Here is a 24,226-nt window from a genome sequence, read left to right as displayed (position 1 = left end):
ATGGATGGATTTGGATGGATGGATATGGATGAGTGGGTGGATGGATCCATGGATATGGATGGGCGGGTGGATGGATGGGTGAATGGTTGGATGGATGGATGGATGGATAGATGGATGGACTTGGAAGAGTGGGTAGGTGGATGGGTGGGTGGATAGATGGATGGTTGGATGGATGGATGGATTTGGAAGAGTGGGTAGATGGACGGATGGATGGAAGGAAGGAAGGAAGGAAGGAAGGAAGGGAGGGAGGGAGGATTTGGATAAGTAGGTGGATGCATGGGTGGATGGGTGGATGAGTGAATGGGTGAATGGATGTGGATATGTTCCAGGTCTCAATGTGATATAGACAAAACCTCAAACAGATAGAGAAGGGAGACACCTCCCTAACCAACTCTCTTTCCCTCAGAAAATGGTTCCCCCTTCCTGACTGCCATAGCTCCCCCATTATTGCTCTTCTACCCTGTGGTATAGTTATTCCTTGCTAGGTCTGTCCCTCTACTCAGTGAGCTCACCTTTGAAGGCATCATCAAGGTCTTCCTTCCCAAAAACAACCCCGAGGTCATGGATGGCACAGGTGTGGAACTGCACACGGAAGATGACATCTCGGGCTGGGCTCCGAAACTTCTTGTGGTAGCACTTCAGCTGGGTGGGAAAGAAAGCAGAGCCCATCAGGGGACTGAGGATGAGAAATCAGGTCTCAGGGAGCCTCCTTATTAGCTCCACGACTGAGAAGCAGGCCTCACCCAAGCCCACTGAGGGAGAGGTCACCAATACCAAACAGGATTTCAGAGCTATCTGGGGAAACTTCTAGAAAGCAGAATGTTGGAGGCCAGTCTTGCCCTGTAGGGACAAAACTGTCCTCCCAAGAAGTTCCTTCACACAGAAAGGAAAAAGTAGGGGTGAATTTAAATTACAGGAGAAAAGACTGAAGTTAGAAGTGAAGGAGTCCTTGTCACCACAGGAAGCCAGCTCACACGGAGAGATATTTCCCTGAAGACATTCCAGACCAAGAGACAGGCGTAGGAGAAGCGAGTCCAACTCTGAGGCAGGGGAATGCACAAGGACTACTGGAGGCTGAACCAGCCTTTGCAGGAGCCCTGAGAGCCTATGGCCCCAAGGCTGGTGACTCACGAGGAGTGGTGATCTTGTCTGGAGAGGCAGGAGGGGAGCAGGAAGAGAGAAGAAAGGAGAGAAAATAAACAGGGAGGAGGGGGCTCGAAACAGAGGGGCAGCACTCACCAAGATATCTCCCTTCAAGAGCAGGCCAGGCTCGATGGTGATGCAGATGCTGGTCTGGCTGTCTCCTTGGACATTGCTATGGGAGAGAGGCGAGCGGAGAGAAAGAGAGCTGTTGAGGGGGCAGGCAGCACGCTTGTTCCCTACCGCCCCCTGCCAGAGGGCTCCTAGGAAGGCTTGCTGCCTCTGTCCCTCAGCCCTGTGCTAGATGAGATCCTCCTAGAGGAGGTCCTGGCCCATCCCCCCACACCCTGTCCCTGGACCTCAGCCTCAGGCCCCAGGCACCCCTGGCCTCTTTGTCCTGTGGACCTACTAGATGCCCGATGTGTAGACAGGCTGCATGGCCTGGTAGATCCGGAGAAACGGCCGACACCCTGTAAGGGAGGGTGATGTTAGCTAAGACAGCGGGAACGGTGCAGGGGTGGGGGAGAGGGTGAAGGAAGGAAGGGCTGGGGAGAGGGGAGGGAAGAAGGGGAAGAAGGAAAAGAAGAAGGAGAAATGGAAAGAGAAAGGAGGAAGAAATACTAACTTTTCATTTGAGAGGCATTTTTAAGTTTATAAAATACATTGCCACATCCGACATCATGTGCCAGCAGGCAATGCCAGTATCTAACCCATGAATAGACTGAGGTTCAACGAAAGCTCAGGAAGTCATGCAGTCGGGACTCCAATCCAAGCATACGTTTCTACCCTCCCCCCCCCCCCCCCACCCCAAGGCTGCCTCTTAAGAAAAGAAGATGGGAGACAGGAAGAGGGGAAGCCAGAGGGCTCAGGCAGGTACCTCCTTTAGACTCGAAGTTGGGGATGCCATGCATGATCACGTGGTGCAGAAACAAGGGCTTGTTGTTCATTTTGATGGAGCCAGAGAGCAGGCCACTGAAGTAGTGCACGTACCTGGGGCAGGGAGAGGGGCAACTTCAGCCAGGAGGCCTGCCCTAGAGCAGAGCCATCCTGGTTTCTTTTCTGGGCTCACCTAGCTCCCCACCACCACCACCCTCCTAGACCTCCTGGAAGCTGGGGTCTCCTTCCCAGCACCATCCTTTCTTGCTGCCTGGAGCCCCAAGCAGAGAGGACAAGCAGGTACCACTCAAGCAGGAGCTGAGTCAAGGCAATACTCTGCTTTGGGGTTCTCTGGCGCCCCCTGGTGGTCAAAATGAAAATCCCTCTCCAGCTTCACTCCCAGCCCAAAAATCAGCTGGACCAAAATTCCCCTCCACAACATCCCTGACAGGCATCGTTTAGCTGCTCACCACTGCACAAGGCAGGCTGATCAACCATCAAACACTCCAACACCCCTAAACCTAGCTTAAACCTAGCTTATGCTTATAACCACAGGCCCCAGTTCTGTCCCCACAGACCCCCAGCCACATGACAGTCCAGCAAACTGTAAGAGCTTAACAATTACAGTCCTTCACTTTTTTATATCACGCTGAAGTGTATGAAATCCCTCTATATCTGGTATTGAAAGACATCTAATATCTACTGTGTATTCCTCTCCCCAATTCTCTTTGGATCTTGTTGGAAGAATGCATCTCCACTCCTTCTAGAAGAGGAAACTAGGTCCAGAAAGAGTTGCTGGCACAGCAAGAACACACAAAGCCGGGGGTGGGTGGGGAGAGAAGGAATGCTGTCTTTCAAAGCACCTGCCAGAAAGAGAGGCCCGTCCTTTTGCTGTGGATTGGTCAGTGCGCCCTCCTTTTCTGAATGGTGAGCTGGGTCAGCCACACCAATCACAATGAATCCTGAGACTTGGCGAGAGGCAAGGGGGCTCTTTGAGGCTGGTGGAACCAGAACCCACATGACCGTGACAATGGTCCCCTCCTATCTCTTGGCTCCTTGGCCCACCTCCAGGCCTGTGGGCCTCTGTCCCTGGGCCCGGGTGGGGTCACTTCAGACTACCCAAGCAAGATAATCTGATGGGCAGAGCCGGTTCCTATTCAGCCCCTGACCAGCCCCCAGCCCCATTACTCAAACCGGAAACCTGGAATGGCGGTTCCTATCAGATCTCTGGATCGTGCCAACAGGATGTGTCTGTGCGCTGGGGACAATGAGCCGCCCGGGGGTGGGGTGACAATGAATGGGGGAGTTGCAGGCAAAGCCCCTCCCTCCCTCTCTCTCTGCCCTCCTCTCCTCCAACTGCTCCCGTCCCTGCAAACGACACTGCCCAGAAGGCGGGAAAGTGGCAACAAATACATAATGAAGCCAACAGCTGCATGTTCACACACGGGCACGGACAGAATCACCCACCCATAAGCAGGTGCGGTTGCAGATATAAGCTGCAAGGCAGACAGATAATGTAAACATACGCCCGACTGCGCGCTGTGTAAGCATACGCCGTGCGCTGTGGAGTCCCCGAACACTCCTACGGCTGAGAGGTAACCCCGACCCCGTGCTCCAGGCGCTCTGCTGCAGGGGTGTGACTGCTCTGCCCACTCTCTCCAAGCCACACTGCGTCACCGTAACATCATGCTCTTCTGTTTGTCCCTCTTATCCTTCAAGGTCAGGCTCGTGACCAAGGCCACCAGCCATATGTAGAAAGCCAGGGACCGACGAGCAGGTACTTGAATGACCATTCTTTCCTCCCTGGGAAGATTCTCATTGATCCACAGCTGCTGCATCTGGCAGCCCAGCCAGAATTTTCTGCACATAAAGCCATCCTGTTTCTGACGGCTGACCCAGAGATTGGCTCCTGGGTGTCCTGTGCCAGGTGCAAGACACCAGGTGGCCTGAGGACTCGCTTCTGCTTGGGCTTCCCACTACAATGGGAGTAAGTCCCCAGCGGAGCCGGCACCCTTCTAACAAGGCAAGAAAGATGGGGGTGATGATGAAGAATAAGAAGGGAAACCCCAGCATAGAGAGGCGAGGGGGTCCTGCCTGCCCGGTCAGTGTTCCGAGGGGCTGGAAAAATCAGTGGGATGCTTTGGCTTCTGGGCCACCGTACTTGCTGTCCCCTCTGTGTGGTGACCCCAGCCCCGCCCTCAGATGCTTCCCTTCTTCCTCTCAGAGCTCACCCCGCATGTCACCTGTTCAGAAAGTTCAGCCCTGGCGCTCACCCTATCACTCTCTAGCCCATCACGCTCTGTTTGGGTTTTGTTCCCCTTCCAAGTACTTCTCACGACCTGAAAGTTCCCTGATGGCTCATGTCCTTGGGAAACTCCACGAGACCCTGCTGAGAGGGTCAGTCCCACAGCCCCGGTGTGCAGAGTGGTGTGGCACATCACCACGTGTGGTGGGCCCGCAGCTCTGGCCACATAGGGGCAGGGCCCTATTCCCCATCTCCAGCTCTCCCCTCTGAGCCTGGGCTTCTGACTCGCACTCAACTGCAGCCTCCCCACAGTCCACCAGCCCTGTGCTCTCTCAGCCATCATTAAACAGCACGTTATCCACAGAGCAGAGTCCCGGGCCAGCCCTCAGGACAGTGGGCGGCACAACCCTGGGGCCCTGCCCTGACCGGACTTACAGGTCCCCAAGTACATTCTAGCTCTGCTAATACTTGCTATGGATCCTGGCCATGTTGAGTCCCCTCCCTAGGCTCAGGCTTCTCATCTGTAAAGTGGGGATGCCCTGGATCATCATACCGTAGCTCACCATTATGCAGGGTTGGCCTCAAATCCATCATTTCTGACAGGCGTTCCCTGACCCCCTTCATTACATAGCCCCAATCTCCTCCACCAGGTCTATCCCACTCTGTTCTCTTTCCTTCCTAGCACTAACCGCTACCTGAAATTGTCCTGTTGGTCTATCTACTCGGGCAATGCCCATCTTTCTTAGTGGCATATCAGCTCACTGCGGGCAAAGCACTTCGTCCTGCTCAACTAGATATCCCCAGCACTTGGAATGTAGTAGAGCACATAAAACTTATCCAATGAATCAATGAATCCTCTCTGCCCTGCTTCCTCCCTCAGCTGCTGTGGACTCCAATGAGACCACGTGCTTGAGAGCCCTTGGTAAAATTTTTAAAGCTCTCCCAGCAGAAGGTGACCCTTATGGTAAGAATCTGTGATCTCCCCAGGGCAGGCGGCAATGACGCCAGCCTCCTACAGGCTCACCCAAGCACTGACACGGTCCCGCTGCCAGGACCAACATGGCATTTCCTTCTCATACAAGCTGCCTTCTTGCACCCAGACCAGTGCATCCCCCACCAGCGGCCCCACTGCTCTCCAGCGCTGGCCTCAGGAGCCAACAGCCATGCCCATCTGTGGGCACACACAGCTGCCCACTGGCTCACTCATGCCCCTGAGCTTACAGCACTCCAGGCTGGCACCTGAATATGCATGCTCTGTACACCCCCACCTAGGCATGGCTGTTCCACCCACTGTGGGTACGTGAGGCTAGTCCCCAAGACAGCGCGCGCGCGCGCGGCGCGCGCGCGCGCACACACACACACACACACACACACACACGTGTGCATGCACTGGCAGTGAGCCCTGGAGACCCACCTTCTCTGGGATGGCTGACCAATGGGCACAATCTTATCCTCATAGAATCGCTTCATTGCAAACCGGTCCAGGGCCTGATCGGCGCTGCAGGGAGAGACAGGTGGTCAGAGGAGCCAACTCCCTGGTCTCCCCACCCCTGCTCCCCCAGACCTGTAGAGCCCTCCAGCCACCCTACTCTGAGAAGCTTTCAGGAAAAGAGTGCCCTGGCATTCCTGCATCCTGTATGCTGCAGGACTCAGCCCTGGGGCTTTGGAGCCAGACAGCCTGGGTTCCCATACCAAATGTGCCGCCTCCTTATTAACCTTGTGCCTTGAGGCAGGTTTACTTAATCCTTCTGAACCTGATTTTCATTTTCTGTCAAATGAGAGTGACAAGTGCCTTCCTTGAAGGTCGTTACGGTAATTGAGTGAAATAACATGTATAACGAGCTTGGCACATGTGGGCACACAGTAGGTGCACAGGAAATGTTCACCATTAAGGAAAGATTAGGCTGGGTTAAGTTTCTTACAGTCACACAACCACCATCTAAACCCTTCATAGACCATTCTATCTGTCTGCAAAGAGATCATTTTGAAGAGAGAGAATATAGACCCTCTGTTCTTGACTCTCTAGCAACATCCCATCCCAAGCCCCAAAGTCCTTATTAAGGCCCACAAGGATGAGATAACTTCTAGATGGTTCTTTCAGACCCAGATCTGATCCAACATTTCTTTCTGACTCTCTCACCTGCTCACTCAGGAAAAAAGAGGGCTATTTGCCAAGGAAAAGTGGTCCCAGGAAGTTGGCTGGATGGGGTGTCCGTGGATGGGCCTGCCTCTCGAGTCTGCTGCCACCAGTGCCCCCAGTAAAGGACTCTCCTTGCTCCTGACTTCCGTGCACAGCCACCTGCCTCAGAGCCGTGGGCAGATCCCTCTCCTTTCCGTGGGCTCCTCCACCCCATCCCCTGTCATTATTCTCCCAGCCAAGGAAGGGAGAGGCCATGGAGGGATGGGCAGACGGGGTTCCTGCCATCAATATTCAGAGAATGAGAGGCTCTTACCTGGCAGAAATGTTGCTGTAGTGCATGTAAGCCGCGATGACAACACCTATCCTGCCTCGGTTTCCCTGAAAAAACCCCAAACACAAAGCCTGTATTTCTAAGGCCAGCCCTGCTGCCCCAGAACCCGTCCAGAAGCCTGGAGAAAAAGTGAGCAGCAGCTGGAGAGAGGGGTGTGGTTCAAAGGAGGGAGTGGGATGCCAGGGAGGGGAGCAGGTCGGGCTGAGTCCCAAAGAGAAGAAACGCAGTTGATCATCTACCACACGTGAGGGTCCCACAAGCTCCTAACCCCCATTTCTCAGGTGCCCCCCGGGACAGGATCTACCATCCCCTAGAAAGGAGAATGCGCACACACTCACCCGAGGACACGTCTATGCATGTGTGCACATGCTCACATACACACACGTGTGTACATGCACACACGCACACGTACATACAGAGCAGCCCCTGCTCTGACCTTATTGTGCAGAACGACGACATTGTGAGGGTCTGCATTGAGCCAAGTGTCCATGGCCTTGCAGACGCTGCAGATCTTCTCTAGGGCTGGAGTGTGGAGGTCAGGCCAGCCAAATTCCAGGACCTGTGGTCAAAGTCATGAGTGAGAAGTGGCGGAAGCCCCAGAGACTCAACCGGGGCAGCGGGAGCTGCACCTACGCCACATGCTGGCTCCAGGGCAGCGGCCACCAGCCAACCTCGCTTCCCGCCCTCCCTGCCCAACAACCCAGAGTGGGGGGCAAGGGTGTGGCCCAGAGACGCTGGCTCAGGGCCAGAGAGGAAAGTGAAGAGCCCCCAGCCATTCACAGCTCTTTTCCAGGCCCTGACACACAAGCCATTGATTTTTCCGGCCAACCAAGAGAACCCGAAAGGGGACAGAGGGCAGATCTGAATGGCCGTCCTCAGGCTCCTCAAAGCTTTGCTTAACTCACAGATTGTTAAACTAAAAGAGAACCCATGCTTGGAAAAGCCAAGAGAGCACGTCTAATCCAGCCCATCTACTTTCAGAGGGGCAAGCTGAGGCCCAGAGAACTGTCACCTGCCCAGGGTCCCCCAGCAACAGGCACCAGAATCCGGGAGGCAGAGCAGATATCCACGCAAAGCCCGGCACTCAGCCCGCCGAGTGAACAAGTGAAAACCAGCCATTGGCAATTCCCAGCCAGTTTAAATCCAAAATGCTTTTCAATAAGACTGAAATTCTCACAGCTCCAGTCTCGCCCCAGAGATGCTATGTGCACCCGGGGTGGGGGTGGGGGGGTAGACCTGGGTAGGAAATCGCTGCATCAAGCTTTGCTGTCTGCAATGTGTATTACAGAAACCATAAATACAGTATTTTCCATGTTCCAAAGGGAAGCTGGCATAGAAAGGGAATAGGCTTTGCGAAGTGTCTCAGCCCTTCCCCCCAGATTCCGAAGTAGGAACCACGGGGAGAACCACGCTGTTCTCCTTCTCTTCCAGGCAGAGGGAAGCCCCCACCCCTAATCCGCACCAGCTCACCTTGGCGTGGAGCTTTGCGATGTCAGGCCTCCGCTCAGAGAGGTTGAAAAGCTACAAGGAGGAAAAGGAAGAGATCATGAATTGGTGCTAGCTGGCTGTCTGTCCATCTGTCTCTGTCTCTGTCTCTCTCCTCCCAACCACCCAGTGAAAATTCTATCCATGCATAAGCTTACAATGGAGTCCCATCAGACCCACACATTGACCAACAGGCACTCAACTACAGGTTCTCAGGATAAAGAGGAGAGAGGAGGCGCCGGGGTGGCTCACTCGGTTAAGCATCTGACTTCGGCTCAGGTCATGATCTCACAGTTCGTGAGTTCAAGCCCTGCGTCAGGCTCTGTGTTGACAGCTCGGAGCCTGGAGCCTGCTTCGGATTCTGTGTCTCCCTCTCTCTCTTCCCCTCCCCAACTTGCGCGCACGCTCTCTCTCTCTCTCTCTCAAAAATAAATAATAAAAATATTAACAAAAAAAAATTAAAGAGAAGGAGAAAGAAGTACATGGACACTCAGCCCCAACCCTCAGTGAGCAGACAGACACCCAAACTGCAGGTGAGAAGGGGATGCAGCCTGTCTCATCCCATGTGCCACCCGTCCACACTGGACGGGAATCCGGTGGTGTGACATGATAAGTGTTTGGCCATCTCTGGTTTCCACTTCACGTGTCAACTTTAGAACCTCATCCGCCTAAAAATGCAACAGCTCTGTGGGAGGACGCCCTCCCTCCGAGTGTGCAAATCACCCTGAGTGGGGCCTCTCAGACCCTTGACACCCCTTTCCCGGAAGATGCCCTCCGACACCTAACCATGTCCCATAAGACTCCCCCAATCCCTGGACTTCCTGTCTCCACCTTCACCTCATTGCCCAAAAAACTCAAAGAAAACTGTGCCGCCTCCTGCCGAGGAAAGCGACCACACGGCCTGCGATGGGAAAGCAGAGGGAGGGTGGCATAGCAGAGACCCACAGAACCCTGGACTCCTGAAACTGGGAATGATCCCAGATGGCTTCCAGTCCATTCTTGGACCCTATAACTGTACAGACTTTATTACATTAACAACAGCTACCACTCGAGTGTCCCCAACCTGCCAGCCCAATGCTGAGGACTTTACACCTAGCAGCTGGCTTAGTTCTCTCAACAACCATAAGAGGTAGGCGGTACAATTAGACCCATATTACAGATGCAGAACCTAAGGTTTAGTGAGGCGAAGTGGCCAAGGTCAGATAGTGAGAGCAGAGCCAACACTCAAACCCAGGACTCCCTGGTGTCTGAAGCCGGGCTCTCAACGCTGCCCAACACAGCTGATGGAGAGGCGTGTCTGTGGTGGGTTCAACAGTGTCCCACAAAAATTCAGATCCACCTGGAACTTCAGAATGTGACCTTATTTAGAAATAGGGCCTCTGCTGATGTAAGTAGTTAAGGATCTCAAGATGAGATCATCCTGGATTTAGGGCGGGCCCTAGGTCCGATGCCTGGTGTCCTTATAAGATGAGAAGACCCACAGAGAGACACAAGAAAGAAGGCAGGCCGTGTGAGGACAGAGGCAGAGACTGCGGCAATGCAGCTAGAAGCCAAGGTCACTAAGGATCGCTGGGGGGCACTGGAAACCAGGAAGGGGAAAGGCAGGATCCCCTGTAGAGCCTGCAGAGGGAGCATGGCCTGGTCAACACCTTGATTTGGACCTCCAGCCTCCAGAACTGTGAGAAAGTCAGTTCTGCTGTTTCAAGACACCACGTTTTTGTGGCAATCTGTTACAGCAGCCCCAGGGACCTAATGCAGTCCCCTACGCCGGCCTCTGCTCACAGATCGGGGCGGCCCCTCGAGGCTGCACGGTCTGGTCGGTGGGTGCGGCCCAAATCCACAGGCACCTCCTTGTAGAACTGAGCCCTCCCCTGGGGCCAAGGATAGGTCTGATTCCCCATGCCAGCTCTCTGCCATTAGAGAAGAGCACCCCCGGGCCCCTCATCCACATTCGTGATGTGTTCCTCCTGGGCCAGGCACCATCCCCGTGATAGCAACGTTTCCACAACTCTGCCCTCGGACTTCTCAGAGGCACTGCCGCCTCCCGACCTCAGGCAAACGCCCCACCTCTCTGTGCTCCAGCAAAACCTGATTTCTAGCGCTGTCATGAAGTTTAATACGTGGAGAGCAGATTGAACGGGGCCTGTGTCATAGCAAGCACGCAATAACATGAATTCTTGTTACTCTGTCCTCCTGGTCAACACACACATACACACGAGCACACGCATGCCCACGTGCACATATACCTACACTCACGCGCACACGCACACATGCACATGGGCACACGTGACTTGGTTCCAGACGCCGCATTCCAGCCGCAGACACACTCCTCCCAGTAAAGTTGGGCTGGGGGGTGAGTGAGGACTCAGGCCGTGAGAGAGGCTAAGAGCTGGCCCAGGGCAGGTGGGCAGGGGCACCAGCAGCGAGGAGGTGGTGAGCAGAAAGGACGGGGGGTACTGGGCCCCATCCTCACCAGGTAGCTGCCTCCATGCTTGGACTTGAGCATCTGGGCCACCTCTCGGAGGTTGCTCCGAAAGTTCTCCTCATTGGCTGTGCTGGGGAAGGAGACGGCGATGATCCTCTCTGTGACATACACCAGGTCCAGCTCACAGCTGTCCTCCGTGGTCCGGCTCAGACTCATGTTTCTGGAGACACAGTAGGCAGAAGGGGGTTCGGATCAGAACCCTGGTCCTCAGGGCAAGGTGTAGGGATCTGTGCCCCCTAGACACTCTATGTGGCCCACAATTCCAACCCCGGAGGCTTGGCTGTTCCCTGAGCACCAGAGGAAAGGGAGCTGGGCAGAGGCTGGCAAGGACCTCGGGCCATTTCCAAGCCAAACAGCGATGACAGCAACCCTAGGTGGCCATCAATCCTGTCGGCACTGCCTTCAACCTATAAACGCAGAGGTCGGGGTCAGGATCAGAACCTGCCAGGAGCCCAGGAGTCCAGCTCAGCCCTCCAACACACTGTGGCCACCTGGTCTGGCAGAAGTCTTTCAAAGGATCCTGGGACGGATCTAGTACAGGGAGGAGAGCGGCGGGTGCCCCTGGAGCTGAGCATTCTTCCGCCCTCCCCCTGCTCCTGAGCTATAGAGTGGGCAGGGGGATGGGAGGGGAGGCTTCTCAGGGGAAAGGGCAGCTCAGGTGACAAGCTCACCTGGGCTCCAGTAAGCCAGACCACGGTGCACATTCCAGCCCTCCCCAGAGGCAGGCCGGCTCCCGTCCTTTGTTCCCTGGCTCTCCCCCACCTCTGGCAGCTCCCACCACCTTCCAGGGCTATTTCTTGGCTGCAGCCTCCGTGATTTCTAAGAGGGTGCTGAGCCTACTGCTGCGGCGGCAGGTGGCCACCTGAGCTCCTAAAGGAAGTGGGGAGCCCCTGCACCGGGTGAGGGGAGGCGGGGGCTCACGCCTTTATACCTCATCCAGCTTCTCTTCCAGCAGGAGGGCCCAGAGTGGCCCCCGGGGAGCTGACAGGAAGGGGAAATGGGTCTCAGGACACTGAAATTCCATTCTGAGGCCCACCTTACACCCTCCCTATCACCATACCTTCTTACCCTGTCACCTGCCCCCTATTGTCTCACTTCCTCTTTGTATTCAAGGTGGGCAACATTTCCTTCTGAGACTCTTTCACTACAGCAGGCTCAAGGTGAGACAGGAGGGGCAGCAGAGAGATACCACCAGGGTTAACTTGGAACCCAACTGTGTATATAGGGCTTGGAGATGGGGGGGGCCGAGGGCGAGGTATGGCTTCTCCATGGTGACAAGGGCAGGAGCCAAGTGGTAGAGGGGCCAGTGGGCTGTGGTAAGGAGCCCAGTTTGAATTTGACCTCTGAGCCGGGCCATTCCTTGTCCCTAAGATAAGGTTCTCACTGCAGCCTTGGGCAGGCGGGGATGGGTCCAAGGCAGAACGGTGCCACCACCTGGACAACTTCAGCATCGCACCCTGCACCCACCCACCCCAAGGTGGTTCTCAGCTGTAAGGGAAGAAGATTCTCTAAGGGGCTGCTCAGGTCTGCGGGCAGCTGGCAGCCCGGCCACAACCCACTGGGGGCTTTAGCTACACACCAGCCCTCTCTGGCTGGAGCTGCATTTCCCTGGAGGCAGATTCTCACTTGTCTCAGGAGCCTCAGAGGTGAAGGTGAGGCAGAGAGGGAAGGGCCCAAGCCAGAAAAACCACAGAACCTGCACACAGATCAGCAAGGCACCCAGTCCTTGTGCATCCCTGCCCCAAGCCCCTGCCGGCCCAGCCAGATAGAGAACTTTCCTTTTCTAAATGACCCTCAACATCAAAAACCCTGCCCACAGAGAAGACTTGGATCTAGATAGACTATGATGCCAGCCAGTCCCGAAGGCACACCCAAGTCTTGCCTCTTGTTGGTCTCATGACCTGTAACAAGTCACCGCACCTCCCTGAGACTCAGTTTCTCCATCTGCCAAATGGGAATAAAAATACTTACCCTGCAGGGTTGTTGCAAGGACTAGATGGGATCGTGCAGGGACATAAAAAAAAAAAAAAAAAAAAAAAAAATCCACCTCAAGGCCTAGCTTCGAGCTAGAACTCAAAACATGACCATTTCCAAGGGTATGCAGCTACCCGCATCCTCTCTCTGTGGCTTGCGCATCCGCCCACGCTCCCTACCTGTGGCTTTATGACTTCGGTCTCAGGCACCCAAAAGCATGATATGCTGGAAACACCCACAGTGACCTCACAGCGGCACCCCTATCCCTAGCCACCCCCCCCCAACAAGCCAGGCATACCTGATGGGCTGGGGGTGGGGCTGGACACTCGGGGTGACTCTGCTGGAGCCCTAGGACAGAGAAAAGACAAGCGGCATTATGGAGGAGGCTGGCGGAGAGATGTCCCCAGGAGCATCAGGGCTGCGGACAAACACAGATGATCTTATTTCTTGGCCAACATTGCAGCGCAGGCACCCTAACATCCAGGCTACACAGCAACCTAAGGCCAAAAGCGACCAAGGCCGAGCGCTTGTGAGTGTGCATGCGAGCCCCCAGAGGGCCCAGCTCTCCCTCCCCAGGGAAGGAAGAAATCCCAGATGCTGAGAAATGTCTGGGCTGGTGCCATCTGCACTGAGTACACGCTCAATAAAAGAGTTTCGAAATGGACGGAAACACATTTCATCTTGATTCCCTGGATGCCGTAACCGTAACCCCCAGGGGAGAATACCGACCGCGAGCATGACAGAAGGAAAGACCGGTGACAGCAGCCTCTGTCCTGCTCTGAACCTTGACCCCCTGACCACCACCATCCCGCGATCCTCCCCTTCACAGCAGCGACAAGGAGCCATTGGAGCAGAAGTTGTGGCTTGAGAGCAGCCAGGGGCGGCGTGTACCCACCGAGACCAGTGCTGGGCAGCAAGTTACCCTCCTACGGACCCACCTCCCACTGGGTTACCCCCTCACCTGCTCCCCTCTCGAGGGTTGTCAACCGGCACAAATTTAGGCAAACGGACCCCAGTTCGGGTCCCAAACAGCCCAAGACGACCCGATGGCACCGTGATGGAAGCTAAGGGTCACCCTGCCGGCCGACCTGGGAGTACTCAATGCTCTGGATCTCTGTAACGTCACATGTAAGATGGGGCAATCCTTACGGAGTTGTTTGAAGATTAAAAGGAGTATGCATATAAGGCACTTCTTTATTGTTACTGTTACTGCATCTAGTACAATTAAAAGGGTGCTTACACATACAACCAACATTCACCTCTAGACACAGAGCCCTGCATCACCTCTCCCCCCACCTGTCAGCCACCTCACGTGATGCATAATCGACCACCCAACTTCTAGATTCCCAGGCCCAGCCAGGGCTCTCCGAGCCCATCGGCACCTTCCAAACATCCCTGTGCCTCCCCGAAACCAGCCTTTCCCCACCACCAAGTTGCAACCACCTCTTGGAGGAGACAGGACCACAGTCTACCAGGGAGAGGAGAAACTGAGGCACGGTGACTCACCCCCAAGTCCTGGGGAAGTTGACAACTGGCAGGACTCACCCTCAGACTTTGGGTTTAACCACTGGGGCCCTGAAGAGAGCAGCCACTTTCGGCCGCCTCCAGGCCCCTGCAGGGCCGACAAGGCAGGGGCAGAGAAGCCTGGAGGCCAGGCTCCTGGTAGTGCCCAAAGTCAGGGCAGCCCCACTAAGAGGAGGTGTCTCCATCCAGCCACCCGTGAGAAGGCTGCACCCAGAGCCCCCTCTGCGTGGGCTACAGCTCAGCTCCGAACCACTCAGCCTCTGCAGTAGCAGCAGGAAGAGCCAAGTGGGGCTGTTGGGGAGGAAAGTGTCTGTCTCCACAGCCCCCTGGCCTTGACAACTTGGGTTTGCATGAGTCAGGCATGGCGGGGGGGGGGGGGGGGGGGGGGGGGGGGCGTGGGTAAGAGGGATCATGTTTGCTTTTCAAGCCCCAAACCAGGCTGTTCCAAAACTACCCGCCCAGAGGAACACAGAGACCCAACACTTCATCCGTCTTGATTTCACTGGTCCCTGATGAGGAGTCGCTGGACCGCCCCAGGCCCCAGGCCCTGCTCCAGGCCCCGGGGCCACCCTGCTATAAATAGACCCTCGGGTTTCATCTGTTGCTGATCCACAGCCACTTTGGAGGAGGCCACCACAGCTGCCTCGAACAACTGGAAGCCACAGCTGCAGCCGAGGCTTGTGGTGTGGTCAGGGCCATGGGTCTGGGCTCACGGAGCTGCAGGGAGACGTGATATTGAGGCCAGCTTGGCGAGGGGACTGGGGAGCCAAGGGGAGCCAGAAGCCTCCTCGGGCACAGGGGTGAAAAGGAAGAACGGGGCAGGAGAGCTGGATCCCGTTTCTCCACCCCCTTCCCAAAGTTACAACACTCCACATTCCTTAACCTCCCCACCCCAAAAAAGCCAGGGAAGATAAATAAAAACTTGGCCCCAACAGAGTCTGGCCGTGCCGCCTCCAGAGGTGATAAGACAAAGTCCAAGCCGGCTCTGCTCCAGGCCAGCCAGGGAAGGGGCAGCAGGGGAGGAAGCTGCCCTGGACCGTGACCCCACCAGATGACAGGGACGGGAACAGCTGGATGGTCATCCCCTGTTGAATCACTGGGCCGTCCTCTAACTGACGGGGCTTCCTGTTTTCTGCAGAGTTCGAGGACATGTGACACTCGCTGGCAGAAAGCAGACACACGGGTGACAAGCCTGAGTCTCGTGGACGTGAAGAACCACACATAGTTGTGGGGGCAGGGGGTATGAGCAAGCACGGCCTCATGCTCCAAAACACACAGGTGACCTCACACATGAGGCCAGAGATGGGCACCCCCAGCACACGCCTCAGCACACACACCCTCTCTGAGAGGCTGGGAGCCCCCTGAGAGATCAGTCATCTCTGCTGTCCGTCATCACGCTCCTTCCCTCATTCCAAAAACCCTCGCTGAGTGCCACCAGCTGTGTGCCAGGCAACGTGCTAGGCGCTGGGGACCGGAGGAGGCGAAATCCCTGACCTCAGAGAGCTTATACTGGAGCTGTTCTCTTCAAGAACAGGCATGAGACTCTGCTGCCGGGTCTCACTGGCCAGTCTGTAAAATGGGTATAGCACAGTGCTCGTGTGATCTTATGTGATTCACCTGTTCCACCTAAAGCCCCCAGGGGAAACTACCAGAGGGCTTTACAAAAAGTACTACAAAGATTTTATTTTAAAAAGAAAAAAGAAGCTCTCTGTCAGCCTGTAATCCCATTCTTCTCCTCTCTGGGGCTCTCAAAGCCCTTTGCCCATTCGGCTTTACCTCCCCCTCCCGCTTCTCCCAGGACAGAGATCAATAATACAACTTTGATCCAACTCCCTAGGCACCAAGAATGCTCCCCTACAGTCATCACCGAACCACGGTCTCGCTTTCAGTAAGAGAACAGCATGAAAGGAAGTTCCACAGCCCCCCCACCAAAACGGTGTCTTACTTCTCTACCAGGAAGTTCCTCCTAGTATCTAACCCTCACCCTTCGTCCTGCAGATCCAGCCAACTCTTTTTGCCTTGGTCCCCACTGCCAACGACCACTCGGACACTTCTGAGTGGCTCAAGGTCTGTGGCCCTAGGCTCTGTTATTTGCCACCACCTTCTCCACCATGCAGCAAGGAGCGGGAACCCCAGGACCTGGGTGGGGTTGGTTTAGAGCAACAACTGTGTGGGAAGAGTCCTGCCTGCCTTTGAGGTCCACAGACCAAACACAACAGCTCTGGACCAAAAGAAAAGCCGTTTCCTGAGCCCTAGTCCCCAGGGGGCAGAGTAGGGAGGAGGGTCCATAAGAAACACCAGGGGCCACGTCAGGCAGCCAGAAATTGGTGCCCAATCTACGTCAGGGGCCCGTCCCCATTCCTACCTCTCCTCTGGGGGCCGTGGCCACCCCCTCCCGCCCCCACCAGCCCCTCCAGCCACACCCCTTCCTCTCTCCTTCCTGCCCACCAGCCTGGATTTTTCCAAAACAGAGTGCGACACAGCACAGCATCCACAAACCTCTCTACACACCAGCCCTGCTGGAGGAAAACAGCCATTCCGGCCCTGTGAGTCCTGGGCCACGGGCCAGAGACAGGAAAACAGCTCAACAAACAGGCCCAACAGCACGGCACTAGGCTGAGGGCCGCAACCGTGCCGCCTCTAGCACAGGTCTCCTCGCACGGGGCAGACTGCGGGGGTCCCCCATGGCTGAGCAGGGCATGGACCAAAGACCCTGGGATCACCCAACCTGAGACAGGTGTCTGGGAACTTTAGACACTAGGTTTTCCCTCCTCTGCAGCACACAGGCCATTCTAGAATCCGCTCGCTCGCTTAGCGTTCCCTTGACTAGACTAGCTACGCCAGAAGTCACAGCCCTCTTCCCACACCCAGACAGGACACAACCCTTACCCACCTTGGCACACATTAGACACACGCGCATTCATCCCAAATCAACAAACTTTCCTTCTAAAAAAAAAAAAACCTCCCGTCCCAACTAAAGGGCCGCTTCTTTCTTTCCTGGGACCAAGGTCATACCCACCATCACATCAAAAAGTTCTTCATGATGTCTAACTTCACTCCCTCTTGCTGCAGCTTTCCCTGACAAGCCATGTCTGGCCCAGGCTGGGGCTGGGGGAAGCAGCAGCATCAGGACCTGGCCGTAAGTGTGCCCAGGCCGTCAGGTAAAGGCTTTAGTTCACACATCATCTCCTGGCCAAGGGCTGGGAGAGCAGGGTACAACCAGATTCGAGCAGCAAACCCAGGAAGGGGTGGGGAAGGTACTCGTCAATTCACTGAGCCCCTTCAAGTCTCTACCTCCTCATCTGAAAAATGAGGGACCAAGGGCGCCTGGGTGGCTCAGTCGCTTAAGCATCCAACCTTGGTTCAGGTCATGATCTCATGGTTTGTGAGTTCAAGCCCCGCACTGGGCTCTATGCTGGCAGCACGGGACCTGCTTCGGATCCTCTGTCTCCCCCTCTCTCTGCCCCTCCCCTGCTCACTCTTTCTCTCTCTCTCTCTCAAATAAATAAACATTAAAAAAAAAATTTTTAATGGGACCATAGCATCCACCATAGGGGTGGTGTCTGGGGATCACCAAAGTACTCAATCCAGCTCCGGGCCCTTGGTCAAAATAACAGTAATAAGAATGGCTAATATTTATTGAGCATATATTATATGCTTTCGGTGCACTACTTGAGTTCGTCCTCAGCAGTAGGTACACACAAAGCCTAATTTCTGACCCACATCTCAGCCCCCAAAATACCGCAAACTTGGACAAGAGTCCCTCCCCAACATGTGCACTCCGTGCCCATAGGACCCACGCGTACCTTGAACAGAGCCTTCCCCACTAATTTAAGAGGCATGCTCCCGCTCCTCCTGGACAGGTCGTACAGCCCCAGGGACGCCTCTGCCTTTCAGGGCTGGCCATGAAGGGCTGCCCCAGGGCAATGTGGCCGTGGCCACGGGCTCACCACACAAGGGCAGCCGCCTGCAGGAGCCTCCTGCAGCCTGAGCACCTCCCTCTGGGGCCCTCCCCATGGCGGGTCAGGCAGCTGTCAGATGATAGGGCCTCATGCCATCAACAGCTCCCCCTGTGCCAACCGCCAAAACCACTCCCTGTTCCTCTGTGGATCAAGGCGAGCAAGGATGGAGGCCAGCATAGGGGCAAATTGTCAGACGAGAGTGGGGAAGAAAGAGAAAGGCCCGACTGTGTGGGGTGTCTACCCCGGGCACATGAGGACAAGCCCAGACACGAGCACCGCTCAGAGCAGGGTCCCAGGAGAGCCCCTTCTGCCCTTCCCAGGGGTCTCTCCATTTAAGCAATTTGCCCATTGACCTCCACCAAAACTGCCCACCAGGAAGAGCCCAGAGGGGTCAACGGGCCCAGCTTCTAGCTTCTTCCTCCAGAATCAATGGCACTGAAGCCACACAGAAGATCCTGACGTTTGCAAAGACCCCTTTTTTCCAAAGAAGCAGAGCTTGTAATTCCTCAAGGTCTGATGACCCTCTGTGAGCCCAGGAGTCCTTCTTCGCCTCTGTCCTTAGTCCCTCTGCTATAGCTCTGCCAGTATCCTGCTCATCACCGAGCCAGACCTCACAGCACACCCTTGCTGCCTCCCTCCCCAGCCTGGAGCACTGAGGTCTGGCAAAGTGATGGGCAAATGAGCTCTGGATCCAGCCGAGCTGGGAGCCAAAGCCAAGACTGAGGTCCAGTATGTAAGTCCATGGGGCTTGTTCACCATTCCAACCCCTCCTCCCTTGCTCAGCCATAGCACTCAGAGACCCCTGCCTGTCCTTCTGGAAAGGAGGTAAAGGATGCTTCAGCAAGGCAGGTAGTATACATCATCCACACCTCCAATCCCCCTGGGGCACCATGAGCCCAGCCAAACCCTTCCCTTCCCCATCCCCATACTTACGTCTTCCTCAAGGCTTTTCCGTGTGTTTCCACCCCGGAAAGCTCCTTCTCCCTGGAGATGGAGAAAAAACACAGTCAGAGAGGGGAGTCAAGGAAAGTAATCAAAGGGCACCCTCGTTTTTCACCTACTGGGATTGGCAGGAGGGAGCTGGCAGATGGGCCTCGGAGGCAACTTAGTTGTGTGTTTAGCATTTCTTTGTCCACTAAAAGCCCCTCAGAGCCAACCAACCCTCTCATTTGTTTTATAATTTTCCTCTTCCCATTTTGCAGGTAAGAAAAGTGAGGTACAGGCAGGCTCATGAATTGCCAATGGCCACACAATTAGAAGCCTGAATGAAGGGGGTGCCTAGGTGGCTCAGTTGGTTAACCGTCCAATTCATGGTTGCAGTTCAGGTCATGATCTCACGGTCTGTGAGTTCGAGCCCAGCATCGGGCTCTGTGCTGGTGGTGTGGAGCCTGCTTGGGATTCTCTCTCTCCACCCCTCCCCTACTCCTGCTCTCTTGCTTGCTTGCTCTCTCAAAGTAAATAAATAAACTTAAAAAAAAGAAGCAGCTTGGATGAGGCAGGATCTGAACACAAGCCCTCCAACCTTAAGCCCATTATTACGTGTCGGCCATTGCCAGGAGATCCCCCTCAGCTGCTAATCTCGGTTTCCACACTCTGGGACCCACCCACTCTCTTCCCTTCCTCCTCATGCAGCCTTGAGGAAATTGGAAAACTGTCTGTCTTTCTGCTAAGTCAGAAAGTTCTGTTTGGAAACATCTGCCCGGCTTTCTCACATTCTACATATTTAATAAAGAAACCCACATTTAACCACTGGCCTCTCCCACCTGCCTCCCTAATTCCCTAGCAATCCATTTCCGAACACGTAAGTGATGTCAGATGCCCAGGTCCCCACGTGACCCACAAGCCCATCACTTCCCCCCAAGTTCCCCAAGTCTACTCCAGAAAGATGTCCCCAAACACATCTGTTCACTTTCCCCCAAATCCACCTTCTGCTTTCTGGGCTTCCCACACTATGCCCAGACTGTTTCCCACACCTGCTGCCACTCACCTTGTCGGCTACATTCTTCGGGGCATTCTCAGGGTTGATGGGCTGCAAAACACAGGGAGAAAACAGTGTGAGGCCTCAGGGCGAACAGCCACAGGTTGGGTCTCAGGCTGGCTCTCTCCCCAGGGCTGGTGGCCCTGAGGGGCAGAATGCCTCATGAAGCAGGACCCATGCCGCCGACCCAAGGCTCAGACGTAACTGGCTAGCCCCATGCTTGGGAGGCAGAGTTTGGAAAACGTAAAATAATCCGACTGGTACTAGAACGAGCCAGCTCGACGAACCTCTCACCAAGGCCTGTGATTCAATTGTTGACCCCTCCAAAAGGAACACAGAGAGGGTCAAGGTCAAGCCTATCCCTACGTGCCAGCTGTCTTCACCTGCACCGGCTCATTTATTCATGACGAGAACCCAGTGAGGTGGGTCCCATTATTACCTTTGAGCCCCCACTTCACAGAAAAGGACAAGGTAAATGAGTAGCCCAAAGTCATGGACTACTACTGGCCACAACAGGATCTGAACCCCCTCTTGGGACTCCGCGCTTCGTGGTCTTTGTGTGAAACCCCCACAGTCCAGGATGAAGTCTTCCAGAGACTTAACTCTTCTGTGGGCTTTCAAAGCCCCCCACCATTAGCCCTGCCCCAAAGCTCTGCCCCATCCAGACCTGTCCCTAGATCTCCTGGTTTATTCCCACATTCAGGCCTTTGCTTGCGGAATGGCTCCTGCGTCCACACTCTTTTCCGACAAGGTCTCCGCCCCGAGGCCCTTCCTGAACACTCAGTAAGGAGGACTCCCTCCCACCTTGGAACTCCAATAAGCCTGCTCTCTGTGCTATGTCTCTGGTCCTTCGGGTATAAATAATCTCATCATGGGAATATGTCTTGTTCCCCAAATACTGTTTTGTGAGTCTTACTCACCTGCCTCCAAAAAACATTCAAAGCAGCATTTTTACCAACTCAGCTGCCATATCCCTCACGCCGGGGACTGGGATATATGTGTAGCCGGCCACCAATACATGCCGGCTGATCCTGTCCTGATGCTGATCCTGGACTGATCCTGTCCCTGATGTTGGCTCCACCCTTTCCCTGCCAGGACAACATTAGTGTTTCCTACTAAAGGGATCCTAAAAAGCGGGTTCCTTGGACTCCCCCATACAGGAGAGAAACTTCCCATTCCAGATCCAATTCCTGCCTACAGTCTCGAGGGCTCTGTTTCCCACCCAGTAAAGTTCCAGGGGCCCCTGAATCACACAGAAGGACGTGAGCATGACCGTGAGGGTTAGAAAGCAAGCCATTGCCATGATGAGCAGGAACCAGCTTAGGACAGTGTCTCAGAATAGGAAACGCCTGCCCTGACCCCATTCCTGGTGAGCTGCTCACCCCTGTGGAAGACAGGGGAAAGGACAGAATGGCCTCTGAAAGGTTCTGGCATCAGGGAGGAGAGCTGGGCATGGAGGAAGAAAGCCAGCTGGGATCAAGGTAGCACTGCTCTTTCTGGAAATGGCCCAGACCCCTTTACCCCTATGGCCTGGAAGATGGGAGGCTGAGGCCAAAACTTCTTTCCAGAAGATGAAACTTCCTGAGTAGTTCATGGCCAAGACAATGTGGATTGTTGAGGGAGGACAGGGCCCAGGAACAGAGTAAGAGATGGGGAGGCAAGTCAGCCAGCGCCTCCCAGGCCCCAGGTCAGCCCGCCTGGAGTCTGAGAATGACTCTGGAGAAGAAAAGATGTCACATTCCACTCCCTCTGAGCCCAGTCCCAGTCCTCAGCCACCCTCTTCCAGCCCCCACTCCCGGCCCACAGGCCACCCGGCAGGGGCAGTCTGGAAATCCCCAGGGACCGCTATCCCAGCCTGAGCTCTAGGAGCTGCCTGCTAACTGGGGCCAGGTTCTCCCCTCAGCCTCCAACAACCACGAGCCCCAACCAGGGGAGTCCTCGGCAGTGGTGCCCTGACCCTCCCACTATCCCTTCTGGTCCAGGGCTCTGCAACACTCCTGTGGAGACTGTGGCTAAGCAGGAAGGCCCAACTGCCTCCTCTCTGAGTTGTTCTACCCTCCAGGAAAGGAGGAACACTCCAGGCAGGCTGATCCCAGGGACCTTCTGTGTGCACAGTCTACACCACAGAACTGAGATTTGAATCCAGATCTCCCAACTCCAAAGCCCTCACTCTTAACCAGCCTGCCTAGATGGGGGGGGGGGGGGGGGGGTCAGAAAGGTCAGAAATTGGGTAGGACAGAAAAGGTGGAGACAAAGTACCTGCCCCAGGCTCATCACAGGCCCTTAGGAGGCCCTCATCCTGCTCTGGGTAAAGCCTCCTGAGAGGCCTGACTCTGGGCAGAACAGGCTGTGAACCGGGCAGGCAGCGGGAGGGGAGGAGGGGAGGATCTCAGAATCCCCTGGAGGGCTGTGGACATACAGGTGGCTGGGCCCTGCCCAGAGGGTCTAATCCAGTGGCCCTATGGTAGAACCCAAGAACGTGCATCTCTCAAAGGTTTCCAGGTGCGGGGATGCCACTTTGAAAACCACAGGTCTAAGCTAACAGCGTTAGCAGCCAGGGCCCTGTCCTGACTCTCTCTGCTACTAACTTGTGACCGCAAGCAAGTCACTTTGTCCTTGCTCCTCAACAGGGCTGCGGAGCGCTATTTTGTGAGCACCAAATGAGACGGAGCACATTAAGCACTTAGAATAGGGCCTGGCACTTGGAAGCTCTCAATAAATGTTAGCTGTTATTTACCGTTTCCACCCTGCACACTCCCAAGGCCCACCCTACCCCGCCTTGACCCTCCTGCTCCACCCCTCCCCAGGGAGACGAGTCAATATTAGAAACCACAGGCCTCAGCACTGCAAGAGAAACTTCCCTCCTGGCCAGCGATCATCTGAGCACCAGCCCCTCGGCCCCCACCCCTTCCCCAGGCCAGCTGGAGGGCGGCCACAGGGTCAGCCATCAGATGCCTTCGACTTAGTGGTCGACATGCTTTCTGAGAAGATAAAAATTTCCAAAAACCCCTCCCGAGCTAGACACCCAGTGTTACCCTGCGGTGTTTGCAAATACAGCTCAGCATGCACACTGAGCTCCCCACCCCTCTGTCTTGCATCCCAGTCCTCCCAGGTTTGAAGTCCTGCTTCTCTGTCCCCCAGGCACCGCCAGCCCTGGGGCTTCTGGAAATGAAAAAGGCAAGGGATGGGGAGCACAAGGTCACGGTCTCCCTGAGGCTGCCCCTGCCCCAGCCCCTTGACTGTGCTGTAGGGAAGCCCCCAGAGCACCCCAACCTGTGGGCCCTGAGCTGGCCGACCCAGAGCTCCGATGGCCACAGCGACCCACTCGGCCTAGGCTGTCAGCCCACCTTCGGGACGTGGACACACACCCACTCAAACATTCTTTTTCCCCATTCCCTGGTTTAGTTTTCTTCTTCGAACCCCTTGCTCTCCAACACACTATGTATTTTACTTGCTTATCTCATTTAGGGTTTTCCTGCCCCACTACAAGGTAAGTCCCCATAGCCCCCAGAGCCTGGGGCGGGGCCTGGCACACTGTAGGCCCTCAGCAAATAGCGACTGAGTGAGTTAACCACGAGAGCCCCTCACTATCTTCCCTGGCCCCCTGACCATGCTCACCCCTGACCATGAGGCTGGTACCCCCAGACTTCCTGGAGCCGAGCTCTCTGACCTCCATCTTTGCTTGGATTTTGGCCAGGACCTTTCTACACACACACACACACACACACACACACACACACCATCCTTGCACACCACTCCTAAGAACACCAGCTCTGAGAAGGACCTCAGACACCATCTCCTCCCTCCCTCCCTGTTTCACAGATGGGGAAACTGAGGTGCAGAGAGGTCTGAGTCCCCCAGCCTCTCGCAGGAAGGTCTACAGCAATACTGGGGTTGGCACCCAGGTCTCTAGACCCCACCGCTGAGCTCACCTTGCTGACCCTCACCCCAATCTCTAGCCAACCTGCAGGACACGTTAGCAGGAAGGCTCTCCCCTACCTTCCCCCTGAGGCTCAGCTGCAGAAGGATATAGCAGATGAAGCCAGACAGGGAGGGCACCCCTCATCTAGCCCCACCCCTACCCAA

General features: G+C 55.4%; 1 protein-coding gene across 10 annotated transcripts in view; it reads right to left on the bottom strand.

Annotated features, from left to right (window-relative positions):
- TNS1 (tensin 1) overlaps positions 1–24,226 on the bottom strand; it is a 194,769-nt gene that overhangs the window by 78,577 nt on the left and 91,966 nt on the right. For 9 of the 10 annotated variants that reach the window (XM_053904966.1, XM_053904953.1, XM_053904952.1 and 6 more), the window contains 12 exons: positions 20,150–20,191; positions 19,096–19,146; positions 12,975–13,024; positions 10,691–10,862; positions 8,203–8,253; positions 7,169–7,291; positions 6,715–6,779; positions 5,676–5,759; positions 2,018–2,130; positions 1,550–1,610; positions 1,240–1,315; positions 513–642 (listed from right to left, as the gene is read on the bottom strand). In XM_053904966.1, the coding sequence (XP_053760941.1) occupies positions 513–642; positions 1,240–1,315; positions 1,550–1,610; positions 2,018–2,130; positions 5,676–5,759; positions 6,715–6,779; positions 7,169–7,291; positions 8,203–8,253; positions 10,691–10,862; positions 12,975–13,024; positions 19,096–19,146; positions 20,150–20,191 (1,018 nt within the window). Of the gene's footprint in view, positions 1–512; positions 643–1,239; positions 1,316–1,549; positions 1,611–2,017; positions 2,131–5,675; positions 5,760–6,714; positions 6,780–7,168; positions 7,292–8,202; positions 8,254–10,690; positions 10,863–12,974; positions 13,025–18,006; positions 18,171–19,095; positions 19,147–20,149; positions 20,192–24,226 lie in introns of those variants that run through there. The other variant, XM_053904968.1, reaches the window with a different exon arrangement.

This window comes from Panthera pardus, unplaced genomic scaffold (assembly GCF_024362965.1).
Source record: "Panthera pardus isolate Hobbes unplaced genomic scaffold, ASM2436296v1 HiC_scaffold_10, whole genome shotgun sequence".
Taxonomy (NCBI): Eukaryota; Metazoa; Chordata; class Mammalia; order Carnivora; family Felidae; genus Panthera; species Panthera pardus.
The sequence above is the reverse complement of the archived record's forward strand: the minus strand, read 5'-3'. Positions and strand labels throughout refer to the sequence as shown.